General features: G+C 20.3%; 1 protein-coding gene across 1 annotated transcript; it reads right to left on the bottom strand.

Moving 5' to 3' along the window:
- Positions 1–13,002: 13,002 nt before the first annotated feature.
- On the bottom strand, positions 13,003–14,190 carry INS49_003420 (uncharacterized protein; the record flags this gene model as incomplete). The annotated part of the gene is made up of 3 exons (XM_043164214.1): positions 13,003–13,443; positions 13,548–13,836; positions 13,937–14,190. 3 exons carry the CDS (start codon positions 14,188–14,190, stop codon positions 13,003–13,005), a joined length of 984 nt encoding a protein of 327 aa, XP_043018979.1.
- Positions 14,191–14,205: the final 15 nt, after the last annotated feature.

The raw sequence follows: 14,205 nt of genomic DNA on the forward strand, positions 1-14,205 counted from the left end.
GGTATTTTATAATATAAAAGTAATTAAAATTACTTTTTTATCTTATCTTTTTAATTAAAAGATATTTTAGCTTTTAATTATAAGGAAAGAAGGTAAAGAAAATAAATAGTAAAATAAAAAGTAAGTAATAAAAGTTAAATAATAAAGAAGGGAGGTATAATAATAAAAAGAGCCTTATACTTTTAGGGATTATTATATAAGTAATTAAGATAAAGAAGGTTAAAAATAAGAAAGAAATATAATTAATATTTAGCTATAGCTTAAGGTAGCTTTTATAAATAACTATTACTTATTCTTAAATAAGAATTAAGTAAGGGAAAAAATTAATATATTAAAAGTATATTATTATTAAAATAATTAAGTAGCAGCTAACTTTTAACTTTTAATTAATAATAATATAAAGGTAAGAAGAAGAAGAAAAAGAAAAAGAAAAAGGAAGAAAGCTTAGCTATAAATAAATAAATATAATAATATATATAAGGTTAAAGTAATAAAAGTTAGTAACTTATTATTCTTAAGTTAAATAATTATATTAATTAAAAGGAAGGAGTAATAAGAAAGCTTATAAGTTATTATTAAAAGTAGTTTATTTATTATTTTATTAATAATTAAAGTAAAAGGGTATATAATTTCTTGTTTTTTTTAAATAATAATTAATTATAAAGTACTTTCTTCTTAATTTATAAATTTATTAAGTATAAATTAAAATAAGTTACTTAATTAAAATTTCTTTATAATAGAAAAATAAATAACTTCTTTATAAGCAAGGAATTAAAGGTAAGTAACTCCTTTTAAGTAATAAACTAACCTTAATTAAAAGCAAGGTAATAAATTACTCTTTTTAATAATAAAATAGCTTATTATTAATATTATTTACTTTCTCTTATTATAATAGCTTTATATATTTAAATTTCCTTTCCTTTCTTAAATTCCTTTTTCTTCCTTTCTTTTTTTAATATCCTCTTAACTTTAATTAGCCTTTAAATTAAATTAAAATTAAAGTAAAATATTATAATCCTTTTATTTTTAAATATTTTTTTATAATAATATCTTTATTATTAAATTCTTCTTAATTAAAGTTAAGAAGTTTAATATAAAAAGATTTCCCTTTCTCTTTTTAAGCTATTTATTATAACTTATAAATTAAGCAAGTTTTAATTAAAAGCATTTATACCTTCTTTAAGTTAAAAGGCATTCTTAATAAAGATTAGTTTATTAAAATTATTCTTTATAATGCTTTTATAAAAAGTATTTATATATATAAGATTATTAATATTAAATAAAATTAATACCTTATTTAATAACTTATTAATTTTATTTTTAAAAAGGTAGTTAAGGAATTATTTAATAAATTTCTTAATAAGCTATAAAAAGAATAATTTTTAAATAATATTAAGAATTTAATTAAAAGCTATATAAATATTATTATTATTAAGGAAAGTAATAAAGCTCCTTATAAAAAGTATATAATAATAATATATAATTACTTTAATTATTGCTATTAAGTAGCTTTACTTATAGCCTTTTATAATTATTAAAATGCTTTTCCTTATAAATGCTGCTTAAAGTGCATAAATTATAACTTTTCCTTAATTATAAATAGGAATGTTTTTATTATAATTCCTTTTTTTAATTATTACTCCTTATATAGTTTTTATAATAATGCTTATATTAATTATATTTATTATATTAAGGAATTTAATTATATTTTTAATAAATATAATAATATAAAGAAGGTATAAAAAGTAATAATAGCTAAATAAGTAAAGTTTAAGGATATGCTTAGCTTAATAATTATTATTAATAAAATGGCATAGCTAAAAGAAATAATTAGCTTTAATATTATTTAAAATAAAAAGATTAGCATTATTTAAAGTTAATAATTATAACCCTATAATGCAGAATTCTTATTATATTAATTATAAAAATAAGCTTTTAATAAGATATAAATAGTAATTAAAATAAAAGAAAAAAAGGGAAAAGTAAATTAAATTATTAAAAAGAAAAAGAAAGTTTTTAATTTTAATAAGAAAATAATAAATAAGTATATAATAAATTTTATAATGCATTTTTTAAAAATATAATATTTTATATTTAAACTTAAGGCTAAATTTAATTAAGTAAATAAATATATATAAAAAGAAATTTTATATTATCATAAATATATATATATATATATAAAAAAAGATAATTCCCCTTCTTTTAAATAAATACTTAAGCTAAGATTTAAAAGTATTATTAAGCTAATTATATTAAGAATATTAAGAGTTATTTAATTAAAGCAAAGGAATATTAATAAATTATAAGGATTTATTTCTTAAGTTTCTTTACTTTATATATAAATATATTATAAATTTAATATTTTAAATATTAAAGTTTATAAAATTTAATAAATTTAAGTTTATAAATAATTAATATATTTAAGCAATAAATAAAGATATATTTAATTAATCTTAATAATAATTAAAGTTAAGGTTATTTAAGATAAGGTTAAATAAATTAAAATTTATTAAAATATTTAAAAAAGGGTTATTATTATTTATAATACTTATAAGGTTAATTTTTTAAAATAAATAAGGTTTAAATTTTTATATCTTAAAATAATTAATAAATCTTTTTATTTATTTTAATAAAAATATATTTAAAAGGTAAATATTATTAAGTATTTAAAGTTTATAAATATTATTATAATAAATCTTATAAATAATAAAAGAATTAAATTAATAATAAGTTAGTTTTTAAAATAAAGAATAATTAACTTTTCTTTACTTATTAATAAGCAAAATTAAGTTATCCTTTTTTAAAGGAATAAGTTAAGGGAAATTATAAAATATATTTTATTATATAGCTTTCTTTTTATAATTAAAAATTAATTTAATTATTATCTTTATATTTTATAAAAAATTAAGAAGTAATTAAAGTTAAGAATTAAAAACATTTTAAGTAAATATATTTAAAATTTAAGTTTAAATATGCTATATAAGAATAATAATCTTAATTAAAATAATTAATTTAAAGCTATAAAAAAAATAAAAAGAACTTTTTTTATAAAATCTTTTAAATAAAGTTTAATTAATAAAGAAAGCATAAAGTAAGATTTATACCTAGCCTTTAATGCCTTTATTAAGCATTTTCTTAATAATAATTATAATAATAAAGTAGCTATACTTAATAATATTATTAATATAAGGGTTATATATTAAGATTATAATCTTTTTAATTTTAATTATTAAGAAATATTAAGTAAGTTAGCTTATATTCTTATATTTATTATTTATTATTATTTTTATTAAAAGCCTTTATTTAAGAAGGAATTTTTAAATAAAGAACTTTTTAATACTTTTTAAGTTAATTATCTTAAAAGGCATAACTTTAACCTATCTTATTAAGTTATATTATTTTTTAATTAACTTATTATATTTTTAATTAAAAGATAAATATTAAATATTAATATAAATTTTAATAAATAATTAATTTAATATAATTAAAATAATTCCATTATTATAAATTTAAGTATTTTATTTATTATAATGAAAATAATTAGTAATAACCTTTTTAATATTAATATATATTCCTTTTTAATAATATATAGCTTAAATTTAAAAATAAGTAGCATTTTTTTTATAATATTTAAAAAGAGTATAATAATTTTTAATAATTTTATACCTTTAATTAAAGTTATTTATAACTTATTATTATAATAAATCCTTTTTAAGTTATTTTTAAAAAGTTTCTTTATAAATAAAGAAATAATAAGCCTTTTTATAAAAAAATAATTATTATTATAATATTAAGTTTTTAAAATAAGTTTTATAATAAAGATATTAAGTAATCTTAAGTAATTTTTTTAATTAAAAATAATTATTAAGTAGTAATAATTTTTAATTAAATAATTAAGGTTAAAATAATTAATTAAGAAAAGTATTATATTAATTCTTAATATCCTCTTTAAATTTATAATTTACCTTATTTAATAACCTTAATAACTTTTTAAAAAGTATATTTATAATAATATTCTTAAAGCCTTTAATATAATAAATAATGAAATTATATATTTTAATTATTATTAGTTATCTTATAATATAAGCGCTTAATATATTTAAAATAAATCCCTTTAATTATTAAATTAAGATATTTAAATTTATTTTTAAGATAAAATAAATAATATAAATATAAAAGCATAAATACTTAATTATATATAAAATAGCTTTATATTTTTGCTTTATTATATTATATAGCTTTTTAGCCTTTATTTAAATATTACTTTTATATTAAATTAAGTATTGCATTTTATTTTTAATTTATATAAAGTATATACTTTATTTCTTAAAACTTATATTTATTATAAAAATAATCTTATTGCTAAAATAATTAATATTAATTAAGTATGGCTTTAAAGTAATTATAGCTTTAAGAGTATTTATAGCTTTTTAATAATTTAAGATTTATTAATAAGGTATATCCTTCTTTAAAAGATTAAATAATAACTTAATAATAATTTTATAAAAAAGTATTTATGCTTTATAAAAGTTTAATAAGCTTAAAAAAGATTTAAGCTTAATTATATTCTTATAAGTATTTTATTTATTAATTTTAATAATCTTTTTATTTAATAAAAATTAATTAAGTATTTTATAAATATAGTTAATAATATTAGCTTATTACTTATATTATTTTAATTTAATAGCATTAATTACCTTTTTAATTAACTTAAAATTATAAAGAATATTATTAAGATTTTTAATATACTTAGCTATATATTTTTAAACCCTTAATAAAATAAGTATTTCTTTATTTTTATAATTTATTTTTAAGCTTTTAATTATAATATTATTAAGAAAAAGTTTATATATTATAAGAATTAAGTTATAAAAGATTTAAATTATGCATTATATAAATTAAATAATAAAATTTATAGCTTTTATAAATAAGTTATATTATTAAAATAATTTAATTAAAGTAAAGAATATTATAATATTTTAACTTTTTTTATTTAACTTAATTTAATTATATCTTAAAAAAAAGTTAAGAAAGAATAATATTTTATATATTATAAACTTTTTAATAAACTTATTTATTAATAATAAAATAAAAGCATTTTTAATTATAACTTTATTAGCTTTTAAAATATTATTAATAAATTAATAATTAAAATCCTTCTTTTTAATAAAAAACCATTAATTTTTATAAATAATATAAGATTTCTTAATAACTTTATTAGCTTATTAATCTTTAAGCATTTTAATAATTATATCTTTTAAGGTTTTTAAAAGCTAAATTATTTTTACTTAATATGCTTTATAAGAAATTATTTAAATAAATTATAATAACGTTATATTAATATTAATTTAAGCAATATAAAATTAATCTTATATTAAAGATTTCTCTTAATTAAAAAGCAAATAAATAAATATTTCCTTTTTTTACTTTAAAAAAAAGTTATAGTTTTTTTATAAAAAAATACTTAATTAATTAAGCATTAATTTTAATCCCTTATTAATTAAAAAAAACTTAAGCTAAATTTAAATATTATATTTACTTTTATAATTCTTATTTATAATTAATTTCATTCCTTCTTTATAAATAAGTTTTTAATTAACTATGCCCTTAAGAATAATATTATTAAAAGAATAATTATTTATAAGATAAACTTTAACGCTTATTTGCTTATAAAGAGTTTTAATTAAAAGCTAAATGGTTTTATTAATTAATTTAATAGTAATTAAAGTAAAAGGAATCTTATTAACTTATTTTTTAATATATATAGCTCTTTTTTATAAATAAGCATTATAAATATAAATTAATATTTATTAACCTTTCCCTTTAGCTTAATAAATTTTTTAAACTTTAATTTAAAAATTTTTTATAAATATAAGGATTAAACTTTTTATATCCTTATTTAAGAAAATACTTAAAACTTTTTTATCTTTTTTTATATTAATATTAAGATAAATTAATATAATTAATATATTAATTAATATTAAGCTTTAATTAAGACTTAAAAAGAGTAAAAAAATGCTTTTAAAAGTTAATAAATACTTTTAAGGAATTTAAACTCCCTTAAATAAAGCTACTTTAAAAAGCTTTTAATTTTTTTATTTTTAAACTATATATTATTTTAATATTATTAAAAATAAAATAAGTATAAAGGTATTTCTTAAATTATTTAAATATTAAATTTATATTTAAGAAAAAAGGCATTTTTAAAAAAATATAATATAAAGTATTAAAGGCTTTATTATTTATAATAAAGAATATAGCTTTAATTTTATTTAAATTAATATAAATTTACTTTTTTATAATTTTAATTAAAAATAAAGAATTTTTATTATATATTATTAAGTTTATATTATTAAATAAAATATATAAAAGTTTATTATATTTATAATATAATAAAAGCAAGAAATTTATCTTAGCTTTAATATTTAAAAAAGCAAATTATAAAAAATAATTATTTATTTTTATATAAATTATTAAATAAGTTAAATTAAAATATATTTAATTAATTATATTTATAATAAATATAATAATAAAGTTAACTTAATATTAAATAATTTATAATAAATTAATTAAAATATTAACCTTAATATTATTTCTTAAAAAAATAATTATATTAACTTTAAAAAATAAGTTTTTAATGTAATTCTTAAGATATATTAACTTAAAAGATATCTTTAATAAGGTATATGCCTTAAATTATATTATTAATAAGTACTTAATTAAGGTTAAATTAGTATTATTAAGCGTTAAAATATTTATAATATTTATTTTAATAATTATAATTAAAATTATTTAAGCTGCTTTTTTTTTAAATAATAAGGGTTATTAAGTATATTTTTTTAGTTTTAAGTTTATTATACTTATTAAGCTTATTTTTATTATAAAAAACTTAGTATTTTCCTTTTAAGTTTAATTTTAATTAATAAATAAGTTTTTCCTTTCTCTTACTTTTTTTTTATTTCTTAACTATAATTTATTATTAATAATTTAAAATTAATTATTTTTTACCTCTTTAAAGTCTTTAAATTAAGTTTAATTAGCTTTTATAATTCTTATAACTTTATTTTAATTTTTAATATTTTTAATTATATACTTTTTTTTAATTATAATAATATTTATTTAAAAAAGCTTATTCTTACTTAAAATTATAAGCTTTTCTTTAATATAAATTATATAATTTATAAAATTTATAAATATTAAAATTAAGCTAACTTTCTTTTAATTATTAAGCTTTTAAATTATTTTTAAGGTTTTTAATAAGGCCTTTCTTTTAAATAAAGGATTTATCTTAATAAGCTTATAATATTTAATTATATAAAGTAAATTAAACCTTTTTTTCTTAAATAAAAACTTTAATTAATTATAAATATATCTTTTTAAATTATAACTATTTTAATTATAATATAATTAAATATAAATAAGATTTAAATACTTTAAAAAGTTAGCTTAAGTATTTTTAAATAAGCTAAGGAATATTAATAATCTTTTTAACTTAAAAATTATTAATAAGCTATTTAAGAAAAGTTACTTAAGCTTATTATATTAATATATATTATAATTTTAAAAAGTATAACTATAGTAAACTTTAAGTAACTTATTTTTTTTAAAGAAAAGCATTAAAATTATAATTTATATCTTATTATTATTAAAATTACTTTAATTAAGTCTTATTAAAAGTTGCTAAATAAAATTTATAGCTTTTAACTTAATTATTTTAAAATTACTTTATTATTTATTATAAAAAAAAGCTTTAATATTTTATTAAAATAATTTAAATTTATCTTTAAACTTAATTAAATTAAGCTTTAATTTTATAAACCTTTTAATAAACTTATTTATATTTTATAAATCTTAATTATATTTTTTAATAATATTAATATAATTAAATTTAAATAAAAATTATTAAGCTTATAAGTTTTTATTTTAAAAGTAATTTAAAGAATTAAAATTATTTTAACTTTTTTAAAAGAAATTTAGCCTTTTTAAATTAAGTAAATTTTAATTAAAATTATTTTATATAAATAAATACTTATCTTGCTTAAAATATTTAAGTTTTTAATTAATAATTTTTAATAAAGTATATTTAAAGTTTGTTATGGGCTTGCCTTGGGTTGTTTACCGTAAGGTACCTAAATAAGGTTTATATTTAAAGTATAAAGGAAAAGGTTTGCTCCCCATTTATACTCATGCCAAAGCCTATTCTTATAGGGCTAAAGCTTATTAATTAATCATAATGGGTAAAGCTTAAATTATAATATATCCTTCTTCTTTAAGTCCCTATGGCAAGCCTTAAAGGGCAGCTATATAGCAAAAAATAAAGGATACTATGGTTTAATTGCAAATTAAATATTGCTCTTTGCCTAGCCATTTAATTACACCTTAGCATCTTTTAATCCTAACTACATTAAAGGCCTAGCTTATTATCCATAATTAATACGCCCCAGCCCTTATAATTTAATATACTAGCTAAAATAAGCTAATGAAAGATAATTATTTAAGTGTAAGTTAGCGGCTAAATTAATGGCATTTTTATGATTTTTTAATATAAGCCTTTTATATAAGCTTCCTTACTTAAAATCTTAAAACCGCGGATTTATTATATAATTTACAATTAATTAGCGCTTAATTACAAGCAATTTACTTTATTAGCAGGAATTTTCTAAATTTTAAGCATTTTCATAATGCTAAATTAGCTAGCATATAGCTAGCTCATTTTAAGCCTAGGCCGGCATCAAGCTAGCAATGCTTCCAAGCCTTACCCTATAAAAAAAATTTTATACCCCCTTAAATAAACTCCTTCCTTTTACTAGCCTTAATTAATAAAAGCTATACCTTTATTTTCTTATAGCAATTAAGGTAATTGCGCTTATAATAGCTGAGTTGGCTATATATAAAATACTTAACTTTGCTTATTAAAACTGCTATAATATTAATATTCATTGCTTTACCGTTTTAAGGTTAAGTATTATTTTCCCTTGCTATAGTGCTAAAAACGCCCTTATATTGCCGTAAGGCAAAGCAAAAGGCCTTAAATATATTTAATTACTCTTTATAATTAAGCTAAGCTTTTGCTATAAAGGTTAAGCTATTAGCTATTAATAGTATTTTATATTTATTTAGCCAACTTTAAGTCTCTGCTATATAAGCTAATTAATTAAATTAAGCAAGAAATTTTGCTATTCCTTTCTTACGGCGTTGCCATAGCGTGATTAAGCTAAGCCCGGCATGCCTTTATTTAAAAGGGTCCTTAAGCATAAAGCGAACCTTTTTTAAAAAGCTTTCCGGCTGCCCCTTAAATATCTTTATAAAATTAATATAGGGTAAAAATTAATTGCGGAAAGTTCCTAGCTAATTAAATATATAAAAGAATTAAGCCCCTTTAACGCTAATTGCCTCTCCATTTACTGTAAACTTAGCCCTTATTTTTACTAGCTAAGTTATTAGGTATTCTTAAGATGAAAGTTCCTTAGGATGGGGAAGGGCTTGGCGGGCTATTATTATTCTTTTTAAGTCTTGCTATATTAGGTTTTGTATAGTTGCATTATAAGTTTATAATGCAAGAGGATTTTAAATATATATTATGGGCTTGCCTTAGGTTATTTGCCGTAAGGTGCCTGAATGAGGTTTATATTTAAAGTGCAAAGGAAAAGGTTTGCTCCCTATTTATATCCGCGCCAAAGCCTATTCTTATAGAGCCAAAGCCCACTGACTAATCACAATGGGCAAAGCCTAAACTGTAACAAAGTTTAGCTAAAAAATATTCCTTATTAACTTATAAGTAATCCCTTTTCTTGCTAATTACTTTTTTAAATACAATAAAAACGTTTTATAAAAGAATTAAGTTATAATAAAAAAAATATTATTTATATTATTAAATTCTTAATTATATTTTATAATCTTTTCTTTTTATATTTTTAAATTATTATAAGGATTATTATAAATAATATCTTTAATAATTATAATTAAGTTTATATAATAAGTTTAATTATTAAATTTATAAAAGGTAAAAAGCTTTTTCTTTTAATTTTTTTAAATAAATTATTTAATAATAATGCTTTTAATTACTTTTATTAAGTTTAAAGTAATATAATGTTGCTTAAGTAATTTTAAAATTTAATTATTTAAGTAAAAGAATTAATAAATAATAATCTTAAAGCTATTTAAAACCTTAATAATATTAATTTTATTAAACTTTAAAGTATTTAAATTATAAATTATAAATAAAGCTACTTATAGCAAAATTATTATATTAATAAAAAATAAGACTTTTAAAATATTAATTTAATTCCTTAATTTATTATTAATAATAAATTATAGGGTTTAATTAAAGCAAAATTAATACTTTAATTAATAATAAATAAAATTAAGTTTTTCTTTTTCCTTAATAAGTTTCTTAAAATTCCTTTTTTAGCTTTAAATAAAAAAGAATAAATAGTTTTTAGGGTTTAAAAATATTTTTAAAATAAAAGTAAATTTAAAAAAGCTTTAAGCCTAAAAATATAATATATATGCTATAATAATTTTATTAAGATAATAAAAAAATAAAGAAACTTAAAAGCAATAATATCTTTAATTAAAGTAATTACTTTTAAGGAATTTATTTTTAATATTATTATAAAATACTTAAATTAAAACTTAAAAAATAAAGGTATTAATAAATATAATAAATAAAATAAATTTAATAAAAGAATATTTTATTAAGAAATAAATATTATAAAACTATAATAAAGAAAGCTTTTTTAAATTTATATTTAATACCTTACTTATTAATATTATATTAAATTCTTAGTAATTTAAATTTAAATTTAATTAAAGCTTAAATAAAGTTATACTTTAAGTTTAAGCCTTTTATATAATTTAATTAATATAAAAATATATAATATAATGCTACTTATTAAATTTATAAGTAAATAAGGTAAGTACCTTAATTTTATATTATAGCCCTTTTTACTTTAAGTTTAAAGTTATAATAATAATAATAAATATTAATTAAGAATTTAAAATACCTTTAATTAATATTAAGTAATATCCATAAAATTTAAATTTATTATTTTAGTTTTAAGTTTATATTATTGCTATATTTTAAGTATAATCTTTAGCAAGAAACTTAAAATAAGTTTAAAGATTAATAATATATAAATATAAAATTAAGGTAGTATTTTATTTAAACCTTAAAAGTATAAAAGGTATTTTAAGATTGGAAAATAATCCTAAAATACTTATAATATTATTATAAGTTTAATTATATTTAATTCTTTTTTATAATAAAATAAAAATAAATATAAGCTTTAATTAAAGCTTTAAGGTAAAATATAAAATAATTTAATAATATTTAATATAAAAATAAAAAAAAAGATAAAATTAATAAATAATTAGCTTATAATTAATTTCTTATTCTTTTTATTATTAATTAAAAATATATAAGATTAAAATTAAACCTAAGTTAAATTATTAATAAAAATAAGCTACTTAAATAATAGGAATAAGTTTTATTAAACCCTTTTAAAAATAACTTAAGAAGGAGCTTTAATATGATAAAGAGGGAAAATAAAAATAAAAAAGAGTTAAAGAAAGGGAAAAAATAAATATTTTAAAAATTCTTAAAAATAAGAAAAGCTTAATTAAAGCACTAAATATATAAGAAAAAAGAAAAGTTAATTCCTTAAAAGAATATTTAAAATAAGCGTAAAAGCTAGCTTTTTATAGCCAGCCGGAATTTAACGCGGTACTATTTCTTACGTAATTCCCTGCACCCGCTAACAATATTATAATATAATATTAATCCTTAATATAAAGGGTAAAAAAAGCTTTTTCTTAAAAAAAAATTTTTAACTTAATTATTTGCCACCATGGCGCAGCTAGTAGATGCGCTGGGTGGCTTTCGCGTAATGGCAAACGCAAAGGGCGCGGGTTTGATTCCCGCCAATGCCTCTTTTCTCCTGCCTGCGAAGGGCTTCGCGCCGCCTCTAAGCCCAAAGTTGGATTAATCAGCAACGGCCATACTTATTGGTTCAACGGGGGGCTTCCCCCCGCAAATAACTAAGCCTAGGGAAGCTGCGCAGCGTTTCAGCTCCTTCATTAGGTTTTTCTCAGGTCATAGCTTTCCCAATTTTTCCCTAGTAAGCAAATAGATATAGGTACTACCGGCTGCGCAGAATTACAAGGTAACTTAAGGTACCAGGGCCTGCCCTCCCACGCAGCGAGAACAGCACCCAGCACCTTATAGACACGCTTCGGGGCACACTTTAAAGACTTAAACCTCCAAACGTTGGTCACGTCAATAGTAGGACTTAGTAAACCACTCTTTAAAGGCTTAGTAGTTCATTAACTTAATTATTTACTTGTTCTTTTTAACTATATTATTTATTATAAAAGAATTAATAAAATTATAAAAATAATTTAAAATAAAATTAAATATAAAATTAATAAAATTTAAATTAAAGCTTTTAATATAAATTTATAATATAATAAATTAATATAAAGTTAATATTAATATAAAGTTAATATTAATATAATTTAAAGCCTTAATATAATTTCCTTTTAATAATATTATAACAACCTTTTATTAGCATTTTATTAAAATTATGAAATTTTAATTAAATATCAAAATATAAGTGCATTGCATAACCCAGTCAGAAACCCCCCTCCCCCCTGGTAGGTAGGCGGTAGCCCACGTCTGCACTACAGACGACAACAGCCCTCGGCTACCACCACAAAATTGTTTTCTATGTGTGGTCCAAAAAGGTCTACCCCCTTTCATTTTGTATTCGCCTAATTGAAACAGAGCGCCAGTCGTTTACAAGGCGTTTGATCTCATTCTCCGAAAAGGACGGTCTTGCCACTCATCATTTCTCTCCTTTTATTCCGATGGTTGTATATTCCTGTTACTAATAGTATCCAATGTCAGCGTGTAGGCCTACTAAGACTCTAACTTTTCAATATTCTTCCCACCTCTTCAAAGCTGCGCTCAGCTCCTTCTTCTAACAAATAACCGTCTCATTTCTATTCCAGCTCCCTCGGTCTAGGTGGAGCCGGGTCTAGTTCTATCGGCCTAGGAGGTGTCGTCTCCAACTCTGTCGGTCTGGAAGGCGCCAGCTCTAACTCATGCGTTTGGTAATTCGTATGATGATAGCCGTGAGGAGGCGGCTGCGCCGCCGTGATTCTTTCATCCTCTGCCGGTTTAGCATGCAACCTTGCGCCCGACCTACGGCCCCTCGCGACCCCACGGCGATATAGCAGCCAGCCACCGCAGGCGAGCAGGAGCCCGGCGACTCCCGCCCCGGCGCCGATCCCTGCCGCCGCTCCAGTCGAGAGGCCGCCGCTCGAGGACGCCGCCGATGTCGTCGAGCTGGTGGCAGGGTCGCTGGCCGCCTGTTCTGTGCTAGCAGCAGAGTTGGTGCCACTGGTGTCGGTTGTAGATGTCTGCGCGGTGCTGGTGGAACCCTGTCGAAAGGTCTTAGAACCATGCCGATTTCACGACCTTATACAAAAGGAAGAGGGGAGGAGAAGGGTAGCGGATTGAGTCCATCTGGATAGACCAAACCTACTGTTGAGGTACCGGTAATCAAAACGGGCAATGCAAAGAGTTCCTGCCCGGGGGCACGAATGTCCGAGGCCACAATCGGTCCGGAGGTCGTGACCACCAGCGGTGACGGCGTGTCTACGTCCCGCACCTTTATCGTCGCGGTGTACGTCTCGACGCTTTGCAGTCCCGGTGCAAATTTGGTGAAGGAAGAGGTTACCCATTCTCTGCTGGTCGCACCAGGGCGCCTCGACCGACAGAACAAGGTTGCAACGTCTAGTAGCATAGGGTCCTGGCAGCTGAACGGGTATGCACTAACCAGAGACTGCAGTTAGTTTCGTCTCAATTATTAGGTAGATCTGCCATGGAATCGGTCCAATGGTGTCGTTAGTGACATCCGCCGGTCAGACTCACGTCGGACAGCAGACGGTGAACGAGCTCACGCCCGTGGAAGTCGCACAAGCTCGGGAAAATCCATCCGGGCATGAATCAGTGGCATATACGACGCCTGATGTCGGTTGGTAACTCGGGGGGTAGCAGCTGCTCGTCACAGTTGGACCGCCAAACATGTCAGCGTAGAACCCTTCTGAAACTGCCCACCCCCAGAGGTCCCCGGACGGCAAACATCCAGAACTCTGTGTCCATCCCGCTGGAACAGTGAGGGACATGGCGGCTGCTGCTGG

This window comes from Diaporthe citri (assembly GCF_014595645.1).
Source record: "Diaporthe citri strain NFHF-8-4 chromosome Unknown scaffold_10, whole genome shotgun sequence".
Classification (NCBI taxonomy): Eukaryota; Fungi; Ascomycota; class Sordariomycetes; order Diaporthales; family Diaporthaceae; genus Diaporthe; species Diaporthe citri.